The sequence below is a fragment of the Neopsephotus bourkii genome, unplaced genomic scaffold, assembly GCF_033783945.1.
Source record: "Neopsephotus bourkii isolate Nb327-2 ecotype Australia unplaced genomic scaffold, CSIRO-AGI_Nbou_v1 NB_1707, whole genome shotgun sequence".
Taxonomy (NCBI): domain Eukaryota; kingdom Metazoa; phylum Chordata; class Aves; order Psittaciformes; family Psittacidae; genus Neopsephotus; species Neopsephotus bourkii.
The window spans coordinates 6,154,055-6,176,339 of record NW_026902181.1 but is presented as its reverse complement, the minus strand read 5'-3'; the positions used below and the strand labels follow the sequence as shown (position 1 = coordinate 6,176,339).

The 22,285-nt window shown below is 38.6% G+C and overlaps 1 protein-coding gene across 20 annotated transcripts in view; it reads left to right on the top strand.

Annotated features, from left to right (window-relative positions):
- The window catches only part of MARK3 (microtubule affinity regulating kinase 3), a 62,341-nt gene that overhangs the window by 19,502 nt on the left and 20,554 nt on the right, over positions 1-22,285 (top strand). For all 20 annotated transcript variants that reach the window (XM_061376297.1, XM_061376302.1, XM_061376300.1 and 17 more), the window contains 10 exons: positions 6,492-6,540; positions 7,227-7,292; positions 9,769-9,839; positions 15,185-15,241; positions 16,185-16,421; positions 16,510-16,629; positions 17,356-17,455; positions 17,724-17,836; positions 18,598-18,751; positions 20,406-20,623. In XM_061376297.1, coding sequence (XP_061232281.1) covers positions 6,492-6,540; positions 7,227-7,292; positions 9,769-9,839; positions 15,185-15,241; positions 16,185-16,421; positions 16,510-16,629; positions 17,356-17,455; positions 17,724-17,836; positions 18,598-18,751; positions 20,406-20,623 — 1,185 coding nt within the window. The remainder of the gene's footprint in view (positions 1-6,491; positions 6,541-7,226; positions 7,293-9,768; positions 9,840-15,184; positions 15,242-16,184; positions 16,422-16,509; positions 16,630-17,355; positions 17,456-17,723; positions 17,837-18,597; positions 18,752-20,405; positions 20,624-22,285) is intronic.

The window sequence follows — 22,285 nt, the reverse complement described above, 5'->3', positions numbered from 1 at the left end:
CACACATCTGACTACAGTATTTAATAACTAGTTTTGTAACAGATAGTTTTGACAACCCTGCAGTTGCAGGTGAACTCGTGCAGAGCTGTGTACATAGTGTTATGTCCTCATGCCTTCTTCATGCTGGTCACTGTTAAACTTACAGATAGAAAGCTTACCTTCTATCCTCTTGGACTCAAAAATTCTGCCTGTGTGCTGGAGGCCAGGTAGTATCTATGCCTTTCATGTAGTTTGCAGCAGGAGAGGTGATGCAGTTTTATGGAATGAATTGGGGCATGGCTATTCTGGTTTCTTCCCTCTAGCCTCAAATGTTTAATGTGTGCTGTTACAATTGTATCACCTTATCTATTTTAGTAAGTAGTGATCAATCCTGCTCTTTGATCAAGGCAACCGGTCTGCTTTGGAGTGCCTACAAGAAGTACATTTAAATGTTCCTTTTACCTAGGACTTTTCTAACTCTGTCCTTTTAAGTGCTGTAGTCAAAAGCTTTTTATTTACTTTTGAGTACTTTGATAATAAAAGCTCCTTGCAATATTTCTGTTTGAATGAGAGTATAACCAGAACTACCTGCAAACAAAATGAAATAGCATAACTAGAGTAAACTGGAGAATATACACATTCGGATCTTATGCAAATATTAAAGAGATCGTGCAACAAGATGTTTTTATCAAAATGAATAGTACAAAAGTAAATTGGAAAAACACACAAGTTCTTACCTTCTATGGTTTGGTGGAGAGGTAAAGAATATCGTATAGAAGAAAGGTTCTCTCGTCTGAACAGGTACCGGCTTCCTGCTGATTCTGTAGAATGGGTAAAAGTAGATAATGTGGTTCCAGTTTTCTGTTTTATTTCTTTTTCAGCTTAATTTCTGTAGTTATTGGTAATTTCTGGGTATGCAGAGAGGAAGTGAAACGCAAATTAGGTAATGCCATGGATTAGGTAGAGTTGATTTGTGTGGCAGATCTGTGCAACTGGGTAGATCTGAAAAAAATTACTAAATTCTTGGAGCATTTGGAAGAAGAACAAAAGCTGTGTGATATGAAGGAGAGGGTTCAGGGCATGGGAAGCGTGATCAGAGAAAAGTAGAGAGGCCATTTTGTTTTCAGACAAAAATGTAAAATCTTAACCCTTCAAATGTTGTTGTCTTGAGATTGAGCCACAAGGCTAGCTTGAGCTCCTATTAAAGTACAAAGCAAATGTTTTACAAGTCACAGGTTCAGTTAGCAAAGCCAAGAGGCGGAAGTGTGCTTGCTGGCCCTTTGGGCCCTTTGGTTTCTGGGTTTCAGCCTGCTCGGTGTCCTCTTGTGTATCTGTAATTTCATTTTTATTTACAATTTGTAAAACTAGATTATAAAGTGTGATTTGTAAATTGGTCTTGTTTTCTTTAATGGAGTCTGGAATAGTACAAAACAGCAGGGTAGAAGTCAGATCAAATTTGGGGAGTGAGATTGCTGATGTGCTGTCCTCTCTAAGCTCATTTGTTATATGAGCACAGAAGAAAATTTAGCAAGGTATGTCTGTTCTCAATTCAAAAATTGAAACGAATTTTCTTAAATGCCTGTTTGCCACAGTAAGCAGAGTGAATGCACGACACTACCTAGCAATTTTCCTTGGTTAAGGCTTTTTTTTGCAAACCCTTGCCCCTTTTCCCGCAGCACTGTCAGTGGTGCCATAGACTCGTTGCTTTTGAAGCCAGTTGCACACACAACCTGTAGATGCAGGGAAGCTAGGATGGTAGTGCTTCTTGTCCTTGTGTTGCTGGAGAGAGCGATAAAATATTTGAGGTATGGTGGAGGGAAGGGCTGCTCTGAGACAAGGGTGTGGTGCTTAGTGTCTCAGCTGCAGTGTAGCTGCATAGCCTCGTCATCCTTAGGTGGGGAAGCAAATGGCGATTAAGGCTGCCAGTTCTGATTTCTTTGTATTATGCCTTCCACACTGATACTTCAGCTGCCAGAAAGAAGTTAACCTTGTTAAGGACTCGCTTTGCTTTCTGGAGCAGTAATTTTTAGTATCCCCTCACAGTAAGCTGCGGGTGGCTGCAGTCCTCACAGCTCAATATTCAACAGTGCAGCTCTTCAGAAGAGTTGGTTTTCTTGTCTGCCACTGAGGAATTCTGGTAGCCACGTGCAGCTACTCTTAACTGTTGTTTTAGGACTTAATTACTACTCTGCTGCTCTTGCTTAGTGAAGAGGAAACTGTAACTGGTACTTCCCTGCTTTGAAAGAAAAGGGAATTCTTAGAGCTTTTTTCCCATGCTGGTGGTGTTAGTCATAATGCCTGTTGTCCACAAACGTACTTGTGTGCGCAGTTCCAGTATCGGTCTCACTGGAAACAAGTGCTGAAACTTCCTCCTAGACAAAAAAAAAACACAAATGCAGTTTGTTGGGTTTCTTTTAATTTTTTTTGTTTGTTTGTTTTGAATTAGCAATGGCATTATATGTAAGGTTTTGGGCTTTTTTTTTACCAAGCCCTTGTACTAGTACTGTGTCACTTCTTGTTTTCCTTTTTTAGATCTTGGCTCCTCAGCCAAGTATTTTTGTTCATTATGTGCGGATGTTTTGCCACTTGTTTGGGCCATTTTTTTGTTAAAGCTTTTCAGAGTTCTTAAACATCACTTTTAACATGGACCATGCTCTTTCTGACCATGGGTCAATCAGTATTTTAAAAACTGCAAGAAAAGGTTGAGGACCTTGACACACTTGAGAGGTGGGTCTCTGAGAACCTCATGAAGTTCAACAGGCCAAGTGCAAGGTCCTGCACCTGGGTCAGGGCAATCCCAGCACAAAATGGTTTGAGAGCAGCCCTGAGGAGAGGGACTTGGGGATGTTGATCGGTGAAAAGCTGAACATGAGCCAGCAGTGTGCGCTTGCACCCCAGAAAGTCAGGCGTGCCCTGGGCTGCATCAAAAGGAGTGTGACCAGCAAGCAGGTCAAGGGAGGGGATTCTTTCCTGTTGGTCTGCTCTCTTAAGACCCCACCTGGAGTACTGCTTTCAGTTCTGCAGCCCCAAACATAAGAATGATGTGAACCTGTTGGAGCGAGTCCAGAGAAGGGCCACCAAGATGATCAGAGGGCTGGAGTACCTCTCCTATGAAGACAGGCTGAGACAGATAGGGTTGTTCAATCTGGAGAAGGCTCCAGGGAGGCCACCTGCTGGCCTCCAGTACCTAAAGGGGGTCTCCCGAAGCTGGAGAGGGACTTTTACAAGGGCATGTGGGGATAGGACAAGGGGGAATGGCTTTAAGCTGAAAGAGGGTAGATTTAGATTAGATATTAGGAAGAAATTCTTTATAATGAGAGTGGTGAGATACTGACACAGGTTGCCCAGAAAGACTGTGGCTGCCCCTTACCTGGCACTGTTCAAGGCCATGTTGGACAGGGCTTTCAGCAGCCTGATCTGGTGCAAGGTGTCCCTGCATGTGGCAGAGAGGTGGAAATTAGATGATCAAATTTAAGATCCTTTCTAACCCAACCAATTCTATGATTCTCTGAAATCTAGAAGCTATTTGTATAGCAAACTAAGGATGTTGGCAGGGGGTTGGAACTTAATGATCTTAAGGTCCTTTCCAACCCTAACTCTTCTATGATTCTATGTTTGCTTAGAATCTTTTGTAGCATCAACAGTGGAGTTACCCTTGGTGAGGGTCTGACCCAGCAGACTTTATCTGAGTATTGGGGATGGAAGATACTGACAGTCAATTGAGAGTGAATTAAACAAACTCTTCCAACCTTTAAAAGCTGACCAGAGGCTTTCAGTTATATAAGCTGCCATTAAAAGTATTAGTGGAGTATTCAGAGTATATTATACACGAGTTCAGCAGAACTGAATGAAAAATAAGCAAAAAATAGTTACAGATTCAACTGCTTTTAAATTTCTGCTGATCAAGAGAGTGATGGTGAAGTAGCCTACCTTGTCTAATGATACATGAAAAAGCTCCAGGAATAACAGGAATAATTTTAAAATTTCCAGGATTATTATTCCAGAATAATTTCCAGGAATAATTTTTTAAAATAGGCAAATTACTTGTGTCTCTGGAGAAAAAGAAAACACACATGCGTAGGTTTTGAAATTACTTTGCATGGCCAAAAAATAGACTTGATCAATCAATCCTGATTGCATTTAAGCATCTTGTCATCTAGCAAAGTGTCAGGCACAGATGTGGATAATGATAAGTAAATGTATTTGGCAAGCTGTTTGGCTTTTCTTTATGGCCAGGTAGTGTTCTCTTCACATGGGGGAGGAGGTCTGTTGGGCAGTGCAGTGAGGACCGCTCTGCAAATCTTAGCCTTTACAGAAACATCAGAAAGCAGAGAATGGCTAGAACAGCTGGTCTCTGGTTTGTTTTGGTTTGGCTTTTTTTCCTATTTATTTATTTACATCCCACTTCTCATTTTCTTTTATTAAAAGGCACAGAGGCACAAAGATTTTGGTTTGACTGTTTGGTTGTTTTCTGTTTGTTTCCTTTGTTTCACGTTGTTTTGCTTTTATTGAGTAAATGCACCTATAGATTTTTTTTTAGTGATTAGTAATAAGCAGACGTACTAAATGTCTTTATCTGAAATCTGACCTGAGGCAAACAGTGCAGCAGCATTTTTTGCTTCCTTACTGTTAATAACAATGCTGCTATCTCTTATTTACAAAACTCTTTTAAGTCTGCATTCCTGTGGAGCTGTGGACGTTCATTTTCCTTCAGTCTCTTTACATTAAGTTCAGTACAATCTGTTATGTTGCTGGTATTTCTGTAGAAGTTGACGTTAGGTTTATGATAAAACCTCTTGATTACTCCCTCTTTTTGAAGTGTGCTCTTAGAAAATAATCAATGCTTAAGAACATCAGCCCTCTGGAGACTTGGACTGGCATGGGGGGAGCTGCAGAGGCAGAACAGCTACACTCTTGACTGCCATATATCATACTGCCTAAAAAGAGAATTTTTGGGGTTTTCCAAATACAGTAACATTTGCACTTCAGTAATAGTAGTAGTGATATTTTTTTTTATCTTGGGTCTTTTCTGGAAGAAGTGGAACTACTTTTATTTCATCTGCTGTTAACCAACTTGATTAAAAGCAGTGTTTTATATTGCAGTAACACCACCTATGACATTTTTAGTGTTACATTCAGATTTGCTTGCATCTGCTAATTGTCTGCTGCAGAAGAGTTTTCAGAGGGGAAGATAATTAACAGCTGATCAGTAATAGATTTTGTTTTCAGTTATGGTTTGTTAATAATATGTCATTCCTGTATTATCCTCCAGTTGCAGGAGGATAGAGTTTACTCTGTGTGACAGGCAAAGTTGAACTCTTTGGAAGTAACAGCTCAGGCAAAACCTTCACATGGGTATTGGTGCTGTGGGGGGAGAACCAAGGTCCTTACAATCAGTATGTGGTCTCTGGATGCATCACTGTTGATGTTAAATGGGCAGTTAGACTTACCATCTATCCTGCCAAAACAGATGTGCTGAGGTGGGCAAGGGCCGTAAGACAGGAAACTTGAGAGGTAGAGTGTTTTTATTTGTGAGAGTTGTGTGTTTTGTGAAATTTTTCTATTAATTAATTCATGGACCTTGTGAGTCAGTCTGGGTTAACACCAATGCTTACATAAATGGAAGCAGTACAGTCCTGTAGCATGGGAAGGTAGATGGTGAAGAGGGTGGAAGCAAGCTGATCCCTTTGAGACTCAACCCCTGAAGTAATGATGTTTCTTCTGTCTGCTGGGGACAGGGAAAACACTGTATTCTGTCTGTTAATTTTGGCAAGTACATTCAACGTGTTGTACTGGCTGAGCAGGCTCAAAGGCTGGATGTCTGGCAGTGAGTCAGTGGAGCTGCAGTGACAAACTCAAGACTAGATGCCACCGTGCCTCAGTTGCCTCACAGGAACACTTCTGAATGACCAAAGGAGAGCCTCGCCTTCTCAGCTCTCCTAAAAACTTCCTACTTGTTGGTGTAGTTGAATAACATACTTTTTGTGCTATATAAACAGCTGATTTTTCACCTGTTGAGTTCGTGTTGTAGCACAGTAGTTCCATGGCTTTAATGAAGTACTGAAAAGAGGTGAATTCATACCAGCAGCGTGCTGTAGTGGTCTGCAGAAGATGCTGTGGTGAGGGATCACAAAACTTTGGAAACAGTATTTTCTGTGAAGGGGTGAAAGGTGATGTGACATGTACTGGCCAGCAAGAAGCTGCGTGGGCTTGTAATGGTTTTCTAGCCCCAAATGGCTGTGAACCACAGAGCTAAGATCTCTTCTCTCCTGAACTGTCTGGAGTGCTTTGTGGTTGTTTTCAGTTTTTTTGAGGGTTGATTTGTTTGGGGAGGGGTGTTAAAAGAAGCAGGCACTTAACTCTTCCTTCCAGTAAGTGTTTATTTCATGAAATTCACTGATACGCTAATAGTAATATTTGCCCTTTGTGTTTAAGTATTATGAAAATGATCATGCTTTAGAAAGAATGGGTTTTACCTATTTTATTAACTTCTTGTTTTATGTTTATTTCAGCTGTTCAGAGAAGTAAGAATAATGAAGATCTTAAATCATCCAAATATAGGTACCTTGTTTCTTTCGCATAATTTCCAACTCAGGAGAAATTTAGCGTTTTCACTGTTAAAATTGTTGTGGTACGATTTTAAAAGATGATTCTGATCTAGGGTTTAAATTTCATGTAGGGTAGCAGTAATAAATATTTTTTCAGAGCTGTGTATTCGAACAGACAAATGAAACCCAGAACACTTTGGTCCCTTTGCATAAAACTGTTGCTGTATAGCTGATAAGTTTGTTCCTTTTGAGCGTAATACTGATTTTGACTGAATTCAGGCTCTCATTAAAAATAAACATATACCAAAACTAAAAAGTGATCAGAAAGTTGTTTTGAGTTATACTTTGAAATGATATAGTGTTGTTACGGGACTGCTAGCAAACTGACTGATAACTCATTTGTCACCATGTGTGCCAGTTCAGCGTGTAAAAAGGGCTAATTTTGATCCTCAGATCTTTGAAGTTCTGTTTTAGTTACTTTTCCGATGTATGGGAAACAAAGTATTGTTTCTTGAGAAAATCTGTTGTGTATAGTTGACAGTATTTTCCATTTAAGAACAGAACAGGCTTCTTTAGGGTAATAGTCTGATGTTGTCAAGCAGTAAGCAAATGGTTTGTTTCTTTGACAGAATTCTCTGTGGGGTTAACATAATACTTCTGCAACTAGTTAACTGATTAATAAATGGCTTTCTTTTCTAGTGAAGCTATTTGAAGTCATTGAAACTGACAAAACTCTCTATTTAATAATGGAATATGCAAGTGGGGGTAAGTAACTCTGCTGTGGTGACACATATAAATAAACTGTCAAGTGGGAGAAAGCACTTGTTTTCTTTAAAGTTTTGCTTTCTCTTTCAGCAGATTTTAATGTCATGGTAGTGTAAAATATTAAGCAAAATCTTTAATATTCTCTGGGACTTCTTTGTGCAATATAATCAGGTAAAACTTGTAGAACTAACTTCTGAACTTACTGCAGTTTAATAACATTTGCTTTATTTTCACAGCTGAAATTTAATGGGAATCTTTATTTGTCCATCGATTGTTCCTGTCCCTAACAAATACCAACCTTCTCAATTTATTGTACTTTGCTCCCTGCCTCTGGTGTCCTATTTTGTATAAGATAATTGGTAAAAACATGTTCAGATAAAACGTTTTGTGTTTATTTAGCAGTTGCTTTCAAAAGCATGAGTACTGCACCTTCTGTTTTTTTAGATGTTGATGACATTTGACGTGCCTTAATCACAGACCTTCTACTGTCAAGAGCTGTAGGCTTAGCGTTACACAGCTGTAGGAAGAACTGAAACACTTATTCCTGATTGGTAGGGGTGGGGAAAGCATTCATTATGCCATGTCAGACATTTTCACCAGACCGAGAAGTAAGGTTTGGGCTTAAATTACTCCTTGCTGGCTAAAACCTAACAGCACTCATTTTATCAGTGTGACCCTTTAGCATGAGTATCTGGTAATCTCAAATAGTAGAGGCTTTTCTTTAGTTTTGGGAGGGAGATACAGGCTTCTTTTCAGAGAAAATCATTAAATTCTGACTTGGATGTTAGATTTTGTGAAGTTTAATGAGTTACTATAAATCAGGTAATGATTCTCTACCTGCCTGTTTCCTTCTAGCAGCTCCCTAAATGCTCAGCCACGATTTGTCTAAACAAAAACAAAGTTTGTAAAATACCATTAAAATATTGACTGGTAGAGGTGTTTGTGGAGACATCTCTATGCTGTTTAATGATACTAGACTTAAAAGTGAAGACCTATTGCCATCTAGTGATTAGCTGCTAGGAGATAGAAAGGCCAGCAGTTCTAAAGCAGTGAGTATCTTCCTCATAGTAATGGAGAGGTAGGTACATCCTCACTGGTCCAAAAGGCCATGGGCAGTACCCTTTGCATGTGCTGTGTTGTGCAAGACAGGAACACCTGCAATTTCAGTGGTAGGCATCAATTTCCCGTACTTCCGCTGTATCAAGATACTGGGTGCACAGGATGCATGTAAATTCTAGGGTGCATAATGAAAGAAACTACTGCTACAACTGCGGCACTTTGCATAAATTGTGAACAAATCTTTCTGTGGTGTAACTTTTCCTGAATTACGAAGAGAGTGTTCAGGATTCTTCCTTCAAGGTTTTTGAAGACCAAGCTATGAAATACAGCTGGGAACATCATCTGAGTTGGGTATTAAATAATACACTACAGAGAGAAGTTAGGCTATTTTATAGAAAATCCTCACATTCCCTCAGATTGCTCAGCTGTTACTTTTCCTGCTGTATGATTCTGGGGTTTTTATTCCATTTGGATGGAGTTGCTTGGTTCGAAAACTGGAGTTACTCAGCTCTGCTCTTGTTAGGTGGCTATCTACAAAAACAATGTTTTCTTTCTTAGAGAATTTACATATGTGATGCACTTCTAAAGTTTCCACTAATTTTGCATATTAGCAGAGTATTTTTAAAACTGCCTACTAGTCTGTGTTTGTAGGAGTTCTTATGTTCTTACGTACATGACTTGGTTTTGCTCTCACAAACATGTCAGTGTTTCACGAGCGAGTTGGCTGCTTGTAAAGTTAAAATGTTGATGTGCTATAAATTGACTAAATGAAAAAATGCCCAAACACAAGAGATCTTTAGTACTGCTTTGGTAATCTACTTTAGTCATCCACAGCCATACAACACTAGGCTTGTTCAGGAGTAATACTTCCAGTGTATCTTACAGATCTGGTGGTTCTGTAATAGATTATGTCAGTGTGTCCAGCTAGGCTCATTATTGTGACCTTCCTTGCAGGTACCTCTTCCAAGCCTAGGTTAAAGCTAAGGTTTCTGATTTTTATTAGAAACATTTTATGCACATGTACAAAGAAAGATTCTAGTGCTTGTAAACACTGTATGCAGCGTTTACAAATATCATCAGGTATTCTCATATATGAAAGTTTTTTTTATGGGGTGAAAGAAAATCATTGTGAGAAAGTGTGTGAAGGGACTTGTGTCATCTTTATTCACAAAACAGAAGTATGTTGCTCGGTTCCCATCACAAATAATGGGAAGAATTTATTTTTTTTTCTATACTCAGTCATTATTGTGTAGAGATGACAGTGTAATAAATTGCATAGCAGTTGTGCCTTGTTCTCTTAAGCTAACCTGTGATCATAAACTTGAAGTACATATCAGTGAAGCTGCTGTGGGCAACTGCTAGAGAGAATCTCTACGTTTGGAAATCAAAATTAATATATCTTGTTATTGAATTGTAGGGGAAGTGTTTGACTATCTGGTTGCACATGGAAGAATGAAGGAAAAGGAGGCTAGAGCTAAATTTAGACAGGTATGTATTACATTCCTATGCATCAGCTTCCCCTGTAACCTCAAGTTTTTAACGCTGAAACAAGTAAAACAGCTGTCCTTTGCATTCAACTTCTAGTAACGTTCAACATGTTGTGGACTTGTGGCCCTGAGTAATAAAATACTTGGGTTACAGTAGTACTTCAAAGGGGTTAGTAGTCCCTTCAGTGGCAGCTAGTTTCCTTAGCACTGTGTGCCAGGGTGTCTAGGATTACCAGAACACAGTGACTGCTTGATTTGGAAGTGTATTTCATTCCAAAATGGATTTCCTCTGGATGATTTCATATATCCTTAGTTCAGTTGGTCTCTAATGTTCTGAAAGTTGTTCAGATGTAACAGGCTACAAATAGGCCAGTTTCAAAATGCAGGCAATGCATGTAACAGGAATCCATTCACATCCACTCGCTTGCATGAAAAGATGCAGTTTAATAGATGATCTAAATAGTAACTGAAAAGTAATTTCCAGGCTTGTTAGTTCAGCTTTTTTTTATGATGGACAAACTAGCACTCCAAAGATGTTGAATTTCATTGATCTGTAAAAAGCATTTCACTCTGCAGAAAAGTGGTATTGGACATAAGCAAATATTTTTGCATAACTAATTTAAATCCAAATCTCTGCTCTTGTAGCAGCTAGTTTCAATTGCAGATCTGACTGGTCTGATAACTTTTTGGTTTCTGCTATTGTGCAGAAATTTGTAAATGCCTACTTTATTTTCATCACTTTGGTCACTTGGATAACCGAGATAATGTTGTGAAAAGGAGTAAGTATCAAAATTATGCTTCAGCTTAATGATGGTTTATGAAGTGAAATAAGGAATAGGGACAAGAGTGTTTTATTGAATAGTATGTAGGGGTTTTAAACTGGTGAACTGTGACAATGACATGACAGTTTCAATGTTTTGGGGCTCTTAACAGCTTCACTTCTTAAGCTTAGCCATGCAAAAGTAGAAAAAAAATTGATGTAATATATGAGACTTCCAGGAAATTAATCAGTGACTTTCACAAAATGCCTTGTAAAAAAAACTCTTACACTTCTTTAGTGTAGGTAGTGTGACCAAAAGGAACAATTTGGGAACCAGGAAACTGTGCCACAACTGTTTTGCTCCCTCTGTGTCATACAGTAAGAATTGTGTGAAAGCAATATAAGGAATAAGGTCAGAAGTAGTAATGAAAGTAAAGAAAAACAGAAGTGTATTTAACCCAGCATAAGGCATGTAGTTGTGAGATCCTTGTTCCTTTGTTTTCTCTCATCTCTTTAAATCTTGTATTTACTCTCTTTAATTGTTTGGAAGAAAAAGTCACAACAAATAAACAGGACAGCCCCAAAGCGGCTGCAGACTTCATATCCCCAGAAGTGATTTGTCATTGTTTGGGTTATACAGCTTGGTAGTAAGGAAAATTTTTCTTCCTCTTTGACATCTTGCACATCTTCTTAAAGCTGCTTCCCTCCTTTCCAGATTCTGGCAGGTAGAGAGCTTGCTTTTGTGATTGAGGGTTTCTGGTGTATGTTTCTGTGCTGTGTTGGAGTAGATGTGATGGGTTGTGGAGTAGTTGTTCCCACTTCAGCCATCTCTTCTAAATCCCAGACTGTTGACTTGCTCTTTGTAATGTCACTTGAAGAGCTTCAGAGTAACTTGAAAGGATTTGCTGTTCTCTTTCAGATGTGAATATTGAAAACTTCTACTGGTATGGTTCTTTGCTCTTGATCCTTCATTTCTTTTGTCAGGAGCTGTGTGGAAAAAGATCTTGCAGTAATTCCATTGAAAATTGCATGTTTGTTCAACAATTACCCTCCCCCCTTTTTTTTTTCCCTAACAATTCAATTGCCCTTTAAGTGAGAACTTGTGGAAACAGGTCAGACATGTTTTACAGGTACACTCAGTGCTTAATTTTATGGGATAATGTGGGTAGTACAAGATATATGTAGCTTCATTTCTCAAAAACAAATGTGAAGGGAAAGAATTTGAAAGCTAATTACCTGCTGAGCTGGGTATTTGGCTTACCAAGAGCTGATTTTTATGCACTTCAGGTTGTCAGCTTGTTTTCTTTTTTTTGCTTTGTTGTTTTTTTTTACATTGTTAGAGTAAATGCTGTTTATAAAGAGATGGCCTCATTTGAATTCAGTGAAATACAAAGAAGCGTGTTTTCAGTTTCTTCTTACAAGTTTTATCTCCTAGTGCAGGCAGCTGTGCTCTGTCCTTCCTTAACAGCTGACTTCAGGCTATGGAGCTCAACCAATTTTGGAGGACCTTGATCTCAAGGGTGGGAAGTTCTTGAGAGCTGCTAAAGCATGAGCAGCTGGAAAAAAAGCGAGAACCTTAGTAGTAACCCAAGGAGAGAACCTGTAGCAAGAGCTCATTGTGCTTTGTTGGAAAGAAGAACATATATGCAGGACAGGAGTCAGGTGACTTTGATCAGAGCTTGGCATTTATCAGAGGTTAGGACTCTGGCTGAGGGACAGTGTAAAAAGAAACTAGATCTTACTGGGTTTACAGGTCATAAAACTATTCATTTTACCTTGCTGTAGTCCCAGAATAGCTTCATATAGCTTGTAGCCATTGTTGGAGGGAGAATGTTCTCTGGAGGCTTTTTAACTGATTCAGTGCAGCTGTTTTTATGTTAGAGACTTAGAACATAATAGGGAATTAGTATTTTTTTTTTTTTTGGTTGATTTGCTAAGTGGTTTAACAGAGAGTGGCTCCCTAAACTGAAGCAACAGTTGTGCTGTGGTATTGAACTGAGTTCTTACAGTAGGTTGTATTATATCCTGTTTTCAGGTCATATTTCTTCTTTCAGTAGATGGGATTTCTGGATCAAACACTTGTGTTTTATCTGAGAAGGCACTTCCTTTCTAGCAGGCAAAGAGCAGAATTTGGTAATTCTCCCCTCTGCTTGTTAAAAAAATATATCTTTTTTAGTTCAGTTTGTTATGCATAGTTCAGGTTTTTAGCAGGAAAAAACAGTGTCGTGCTTGACAAGGAACACAGGAGAGAGTACAGACACTAAAAATACAGCCAAGCTCTCTGCAGTTCTCCATTTCAAACTCCTTTTGTGCAGCCATGTGGGAGAAATTCAAATCCAGAATGTCTTGCCTTCTTAATGTCACCTCATTTTTCTTCCGCTGTTACAGACTTACAAGCAGTTCTGGTTCAGTCTTTTTTCCATAGAAAAATCTGATGCAGGGGGAAACCCTCTGAATGAAAAATTTATGTGTATTCCTCACTTTACTGCAGCCAATTAGATCTGGCCTCCTTTCCTCTTCCCACAGTTTTCATGCAGATGCAGTGTAGAATTTTTAATGCAAGTAGATGTTAGGACAGGTCTTGGAAAATAAAAATGGTCCACAATGTGGAAGGGACCTTGAGAGGTCATTTATCTATCCTTTTGTCATTTAATCCTTATGAAGAATGGTTTATCTGCCTAGAGATAACTTGTTATAACTTATTCTTTAAAATCTGTGATTATACAGAATCCCTACTAAAAAAAATCAATTTCAATGCTTCAGTTGTTGCTTCTAGCAAAAAAAAAGTCTGCTTTTCTTCCCTCTTTCCCACCTGCCAAGCATCAGCAAATTTCTCACACTGAAGGATGAAGGAGCTATCAGTGGAAACAGTGATGGAAGGTGGAAGACAAGAGAGTCAATCCAGTGTAGCTTTGTTCTGTTTTTCGTTCAGTTATGAGAGCTGTTCTTCAATTATTAATGTCACATGCATCGCATTATTTCCCTTCCATTTAGATTGGACTCACTTCTGCAGTCTCTCTGCTATTCTGTTGCAATGCAGAGTAGTTCAGAAGCATCTGTAAAGCAAACTGGTGATTGATCATCTGCTAGACCTTCTGCTCTTAGCTGGAGTAAAAGCAGTTTAGGAGCAAGTGGTATGGTGCCATGTCTCTGCAGTCCTGAAGAAAGCTTGGGGTGTTTGTCATGCTGTCAGCCTTGGAAGCCCCTGCAGAGTGAGCTCGTGACTGGCGCTAAAGTAATGGTAGCAGAGAAGAAAGGAAGGAAAACCAAAAGGATGGTACAAGTGGTGGCGTGGGAGCACTTCGGCAGTTTCAGCAACTGTAAAAAGCAAACCTGGAGTCTGTAAGAGGGAACCAATATATGAAGGAACAAGCAGAAACAGATTGAAAGGGTAGGGAATGGAAATATTTCACCTTCCATAAATTGCTTGGTTTCTGAAGTGACATTTTTTTCACGTGTATGATTCAGTAATACTGGGACACAAAGACACTAACTGGTGTTTTAAGCGTCATGCAGAATTGACTGATAGGTCAGGCAGGTCTCTGACCTACCAAGAACCTTACTTACCTTACTTTAACCTACTCTAAATACATGGAGAAAGAAGTATTCTTCTTACTAATACAAGAGATCCTTCTGTTAAGCTGGGCAGTCTGATGATGAGTTATTTTTGTAACAGTAATGATACCTCATCTTTCTGTCTTGGACATCTTCTTAAGATTGGAAATATATCATATAAGCATAGCTATTACAGTAAATTACTTTTATGTGCCCTTTATGTGCAGTTCCACTTTTAAGAAGTTGTAACATCTGCCTCGATTCTGACCACGTGCGTGTGACAGTAAAATGTATTTGAGCGCATTTGTGATCATGGAACAATAACCTTTTCCATACATGTAGAGCTGTAGCAATGCTTCTGACTCTAAAGGAATGTACTGGGACACTGTACTGTGTAAATAGCTTATATAGCTTGCTATATAAAGCAGGAAAAACTCAATGATACTTGGAAATTATGATGGAAGAAATTATTCTGTTACATGTGAGACATAGTGTTTTTTCCATTGACCTTGCTCTTCTTGTACAAAATACAATAAACCATATGCCCTTTGACAGCACACCTGAGATGCACAGTTGCTTTTCACTGGAAAAGTTTTGACAAACAAGCTGTTCCCAGTAGTTTCTCTAATAGCTAAGCCCATTTCTTACTCTTTTCTTTCCATGCTGTGGCATGAAAAATCGCCTTTGGAGAAGGCCTGGAAAACTTCAGTCCAGAGGGAAAGCTTTTATGGCTGTGAATAGTATTGGAATGGAAATACTTCAGTAACCTTTCTGAAAGTCATTGCTTCTACTGGTCTATAATTAGCCACACAGGAAAAAACAAAATTCTCTTTCAAGTGTAGTAGAAGTGAAATAGATCAAATAACAAACACCTAAGTTACTTTGCAGCTTTTTCCCAAATATGTTGGTCACTGTAATAGTTGGTTAGGTAGCTTTAAGATCATACCTTGAGTAAAAATGTTGAAATTCATGATTGAAACTTTGGTTTCTTTGAAATGTCACTTATATAATTGGACTTGTTTTCTATCCAGATAGTATCTGCAGTGCAGTATTGCCATCAAAAGCATATTGTTCATAGAGACCTCAAGGTGAGTAGGAAAAAGTGTGTGAAGTGTGTACTAACTAGCTTGTGTACCTGTGGGTCTGATCTTTATTGTGCCACTAAAATGTAGTATAAATTCAGTTTTCTGAGTTATTTGTTTGCATGTGTTTTGCAAGTTTTGTTGCAAGTTTTGTTTCCAGTATTGTTGCAAGTTTTGTTTCCAGTATTGTCGCAAGTTCTGAGAATGTTTACAGTATAGAACCATTTCAAGTAAAAAGGATTTGTAAGGCTTTTATTTATTATTAATTTAATGGCTGCTAAAAGACTGTATCTCACCCTGTGGTCATACTCAAATCTGATGCAGCTCAGTGTTAGCTGAGAGATCTAAAAAGAAATAAGGTTAGTTTGATAGAGGTATGAAGGTATGAAAAGTTTTGGTCTTGAACCAGTCATGATGATGAAACTGAGGTATGGCTTCTTTGTAGCTCACCATGAAATATGTCCGTTCTTTAAACTGTGCCTTTTATATTAATAGTGTTGCCACGTAACTTGCTTAACATATAATAGCTTCATGATGTCAAACTACCCACCACCAAAAAAGAAAAACCCTCTTGAAAAAAGTTTAAAGGTTATGTGTATTACCAAACTTTTGCAATAATGCCACATAAAGCAAGGATAGTGATTCTGTATCGTAATGGATGAAAATGTAAGTTACAGTAGCTCAGGATGCATTTCTGTGGAGAAAACAGATAGGTGGTAATAACACAGTTTTCAGGTAGCGTAACAGCTCCCATAGTCTGAAGCCATTGTAGAGAGATTTTCAAAATACAGGATCCATGAATGGTAGACTAAGGCATACCAAAAGACTTTGCAAGTGAGTTAATGTTAATAGGTATTCCAGCTTTTTGTCTTTTTAAGAATGAGTAAAAACAGACAGTAGCATTCTAAATCAAAGTATTTTATCTTTCAAACCATTCTTTCTCTTCCAGGCTGAAAATCTATTGCTAGATGCAGACATGAACATTAAAATAGCAGACTTTGGGTTTAGTAATGAGTTTACAGTCGGAAATAAACTGGACACCTTTTGTGGCAGCCCACCATATGCTGCTCCAGAGCTCTTTCAAGGGAAGAAATACGATGGACCTGAAGTAGATGTTTGGAGTTTAGGTGTTATTCTTTATACTCTTGTGAGTGGATCTCTTCCTTTCGATGGACAGAACTTAAAGGTGTGGTTTTGTAGAATACGTTGGGCATGTTTATCTGTTTTAAGTGATTTGCTGCCTACAGCTTACAGTCTGCTCTTCTGTTACCAAGGAACTTCGAGAAAGAGTGCTCAGGGGAAAGTACAGGATTCCTTTCTACATGTCTACAGACTGTGAAAACCTCCTCAAACGTTTCCTGGTGCTAAACCCAACAAAAAGAGGCACTCTAGAGGTAATGGCACAAAGAAGGTGCATCAGAAAGCTAGATTTTGCAAACTGTATTCTTGAGCTGTAACCTATTATTGTCATACCATTCCTGAATAGTTTATTTGGGTTAGGTTTCGGGCAGGGAGGTTGTTGAGTAGAGCATATGACTGTTTTTTGGGGTTTTTAAGATTTTATTTACTATGGTTACAAAACACTTGACCCCACAGTTGCTTTCAAAATAAATGTGAGACTACACTGCACATGTCATACAACTTTTCCTGAGGGATGACCTTGTTGATTCCTGTGTAAATAGATGATCATTTCTGCATTTTCAAATGTTAACTGCAGTTACTGGCTGCTAGATTATGATGTGTTTGCCTTTCACCCACATTTTGTGCCATTATGGAGGAGAAAGGCCAAAATAATACTGACTTTCATGGACATCCACAGTTGAGCCTGGACCTACTAGACTTGAGAGTTGGCGCACTGCTCCTGGTCTGTTTACAGGCTTTTAGCTCTCAGCTATGTGCTAGAATGCAGCTGGTTGGGAGGCAGCTGAGCTTGATGTACATAGTTGATTTTCCTCACTGGAGCAAAACAAAACTGAGTAAGTGCTGGGGCCTGTTCTGGCAAAGAAAAATTAGAAAAGTCCTTAGCGTTCAGTAGGTGAGGGATTTGTTATTTCAACAGCTCATTTTCTTTGCTGGTAAATACACTGTACCAACAAACTCCTTTTTTTTTTTTTAAATAGCAAATCATGAAGGACAGGTGGATCAACGCAGGGCATGAGGAGGATGAACTTAAACCTTTTTTTGAACCAGAATTAGACATCTCGGACCAGAAAAGAATAGGTAATGAAGTCTTTTTCAGAACATAATACTGTTTACATGATGGGTGGTTGGGTTTGGTTTGGTTTGTGGTGTTGTTTTTTTTAACTTGCCATTTGGGAAAAAGTTACTAATCTTTTAATATGGATATTTTATCAGGTTTATGTTATCACACTTAATTGATTTGTTTAATTCTTTAAATGTTCTATTTTTTTCTCTTCAACTTCAACACTCAGCCAGCCTAAACATCAGAGTGTTTCCATTACTTACAGAATATGTATTTGGTTTTTAGATATTATGGTAGGAATGGGGTATTCTCAAGAAGAAATTCAAGAATCACTTAGTAAAATGAAGTATGATGAAATCACAGCTACATACTTACTGCTAGGAAGGAAATCATTGGAGGTAAGTACCATTATTACAAATGCAGTGAAACAAAGGAATCGGAAAGGGTCCTTAGTAAAGTTAAAAGCAAAAATTAATTCAGTAACTATAGGCATTCCTGCTCAAAAGTCCATTACACTTAAAATCATGTTATTCTCCTCATCAGTGTCAGCTGTCCAAATGACACTGTGTTTGTTCTCACCCTGATATGAGTCAGTAAACTCTTGCCTTTACGCCCCCCAAAACTACTTTGCTCGATCAGCAGTTACTCCTCTTTGTATGCCAGTTATTGTCCTGTCTAGTCTAGGATCTCAAGTCTGAGTGTGCCAGCTGTAAATGTTTTAAGAGAACCGAGGACAAAACCTGTCAACCTAAAAAAGTTCTTGCATTGTAGATTACCTTTTTGTATGATGCTGAGAGGGTTTGACATCAGTAAGCTGCTCTTGATTCCTCTGCTGGAGGAGTTGATGTGGTGGCTTCTTACAAAATGCATCCACTCTGAGGAGAGGTGACTGTAATAGAGATACAGATACTGAAAGTAGAGATAGATTTTCTCTATTGGATTGTCCTTTGAGGAGCTGCAAATTCTGCTGAATTTTACCTATGAAAGTTGTACAAGAATCTAAGAGAAGTTGGGGCCTCTAAGCAACTTCCTTGCCATCACAAAATTTTCTGCGTAGTAGAGCCATCTTTTGCTTCCCTGTTAATGCTCCCATAATGTGGTAGATGTTTAATTTGTTTTGTCTGAACTCCTTGTTTTAATATTCTCATTTGTATTGTAGTTGGATGCAAGTGATTCAAGCTCCAGCAGCAATCTTTCACTTGCCAAAGTTAGGCCAAGTAATGATCTTAATAATAGCACTGGACAATCTCCTCATCACAAAATTCAGAGAAGCATATCTTCTAGCCAGAAACAGCGGCGGTACAGTGATCATGGTGAGCAATTCTCATTTTCAGTGTTGCAGAATATAGTGAGTTCGAGTTCTGTACAGTTTCTGAATTTGTCTCCATCCCCCAAAGGTAAGGAGGGTGACAGCAACTGTGTAGCTCACAGCATGCTGGATAAATAATTTACTGAATAACTAATACTTTTTAAAAATCGGTTTTGTTATGAAGTTTTCAAAGACAGCTTCTAGAGGAATGTTGAGTACACCAATTCTCACATTCTGCTTTGTGTTGTCCCTTGCATTTCTGACTGTGCTGGGAAAGTCTTGTTACGCAAATTGTAGAGAATGATGCAACTCCCTTTTTCATGAAAAACACAGCACTCCTCCCCCACGCTCTTGTATGTCTGTTCAGCTTTTGTTTTCTTTTGACACTAGTAGGTCAGCTTGTGTCTAAAACTTGAAGAAATGTCAGTTTACCAATATTTCATGTTTCCTGTTTCCTGAGGGTAGTGTCACTTGATTGTCCTGCAGGAATTAAATTTCTCAAGAACAGTGATTCAGACAAACTTGGAAGTCTTCTGCTTAATGAGTGTGCAAGACAGTAGCTTAGGATTATCTAAATATCTAAACATCTTCCTGCTCAGACACTTAACTCATAAAAGGAGTCTCTGTTAGGTACTACCTTTTAATACCTCAAGTGCATTCAGAGGGTGGTTTTCTTAAGGATTCTTCTGGGATGATGGTTACCACATGTTGTAATACTTTTTAATATATATATATATATCTGTTTTACATATATGCGTACATGGTTTTTGTGTATACACATACACTTTTTAATTGTTATGAAAACATAAGCTACAGAGTTGATATATCTGGATATGTCCTCTTCTATGCCTTCTGAGGAGGTATGATTGAGGCAGCAGAAAACACAGTCCTGACATCCCCCACAGGCTTCTCCCAGTGTCCAGGAACCTAGTAAAGCAAGAGGGAGCTTGAGACTGTTGAAGGGGCTGCCCCATTCTCAGGTGTGCTGGAGAGGTTTCCTGTTCCTGGCACAGCTGGGGAGGCTGGTGGCAAACCGGCGCTGCTTCTGGCAAGAGGGAGCTTGAGACTGTTGAAGGGGCTGCCCCATTCTCAGGTGTGCTGGAGAGGTTTCCTGTTCCTGGCACAGCTGCTTCTGGGCTTTTGCAGGAGCACAAGCCACCAACCATTGGAGCTGATGGTGGGCCAGGGCTGTGTCACCAGGTACCTGTCTCAGGAGCCCAGTTTCACCGGAAATTAGCTTGAACAGCATGTGTCAGATTTGTGCTAATGAAGAGTTGTCTGGTTTGAATGAGTCAATTACTTATTAAGTGTCTTTAAGATGATGGGTTTTTCCTAGCAAGTCAAACCAGTGTCAGTACTCAAACACCAGAAGCCTCCATGAAATGTGTGGTTCTCTCATGGAAATCAAGTATTATCTTCACCTAGAAAGGCTTTTTGTTTTTCACAGTATTTTACTGTTGTCCAAAATACATTTAATTTTGGTTAACTTAAATAATTACTTTTTTGTCCAACTGTTTCCCCGTATCCCAGTGATTCTTATGTGTGAATACATTTCCACTATAATGAAAAATAGCTACTGAACTTCTGACAAAAAGCATTTTCCTGTTTCTTTTATTTGTTTTTTACATTTTCCTGTTTCTTTTATTTGTTTTTTTAAGCTGGACCATCCATCCCCTCAGTAGTGGCATATCCCAAAAGAAGCCAGACTAGTACTACAGACAGTGACCTCAAAAAGGAAGGAATTCAGTCAAGAAAAGCCAGTAGTACTGCAGTTGCAGGAAGAGGAATTGCACCAGCTAGTCCAATGCTTGGAAATGCCAGCAATCCCAATAAGGCTGATATTCCTGAACGTAAGAAAGGTTCAGCTGTTCCTAGTGTAAGTAAAAACACTTATTTATTACGAACATGAAATATTTCTGAGGGGTAAAAAAAGTGTTAAACCTGTGATTTATCAGTGGTGCTGATTGTACTTCTCATTCATCAAGAGTAAATGTAGATACCTCATATAGTTGCTTTTTTTTATTCCTGCATCAGTCAGCTACTCAAGTTACCCTGTAATAATTATGAAGGAGTTAGTAGGTATTAATAGTTAGCACTAGTAGCTGTTAGTGAACAGACATAATTTGGGTATTTAAAAAAAAAATAAATAAAAAAACCCAGGAAGAAAGACACTGAACTCAAAGGCTGTCCACTGGAATTTTGCATAAGTTATTTCATCAGCTGCTCTTCTGTTTTCTCTGTACAGAACAACAAAATCTGTTTTTATTATCCTGTTTTACAGTTTCATGTGTATAAGGAGCCACCTAATCTTTGCTCCCAAACAGGCTATTTGAAGTCATAGTTACGTATATTAAGATTATCAAAGAAATGTAGCTCTAAAAACATTTGAAAGTGTAATTCAATCTGTATTTAAAATCAGTGTGCCTGTTTGGTTTTTTTTCTTCTGGGCTTCTCTCACCTGCCCTAAATCTCAACAGCACCAACAAAAAAACTTCACTACAGTGCATAACTAGTGAATTTACAGGGTTGAGCAATAGGCAGTGTGTCAAAAGACAGAAAATTCTTTTGTTCCTTTTGGCTTTTAACATGTATGCTCTGTGGTGCCTCCCTCTGAGGCAGAGTTGGAAATCTGTTTTCACATAATAACTCTTGAGTCTTGTAACATTTAGTTTCTGAATCTTGGGGGTTTGTATTGAAAAACTTCCTTTTTTACAGGAGAAATAACTTCCCAGTCTCTTATTCAACTCGCAGTGGAGTGGTTTAAGTTTTTGTTTTGTTTTGTTTTTTAACTTACCCCACAAACTTGTCATGTTTGGTCATATACTCAGCACCCTTACTTAGAACGAATGAGAACAGAACTTTCTGAATAACAGCTTTTTGACAGCCTAAAGCAAAAGAAGTGAAACAGGATTTGTTTTACTTATTTAGCTCTGTATTGTCACTTGGCTCAGTGGCTGATACTGACTTGGCTGGAGGATCTCAGTCAGAGGGATTCCTTGGAAAGACATGTCTTCTACTGTAGCAGCTGTTATTCATAAATGTGAGCAAGAGAACACAGTTTTGGGGTACCTGCTCTTTGCCTTGGTTTTTGATCAGTCCAGAAACCATTCGGATTTTGTTTCATCTTACATGACAGACCTTAACTACTGAGTCTGAGTCTCAAAATGGTAGGATACTCAAAATAGTTTTGTCCTGCATTGAACTTCACTCAGTACTGTGTAGTACTTTATTCAAGAGCTTTACATCACCGTTCCAACATATTTTACATTTAGTATTTTGATCTGCTGTTCTACGCCACTCCCAAATTCTGGGGTTTTATTCCAGTAGTCTTATTTCAAATTTCATGCTACTTTATCTGAAATAAAATTTGAGGTCGTAACCATAGGATACTTCTCTGTTCGGTGCACAGTTCGTCCAACTGATCAAACAGTGGACCACCAGTGGTACAAGGTGGTGAACGTGGAATTGGGTTTGTGATGTTATTCGGTAGTTAGTGTTTAAAATTGTCTCTGTTCTTAGCTCTTTAGTCAGACAGTGT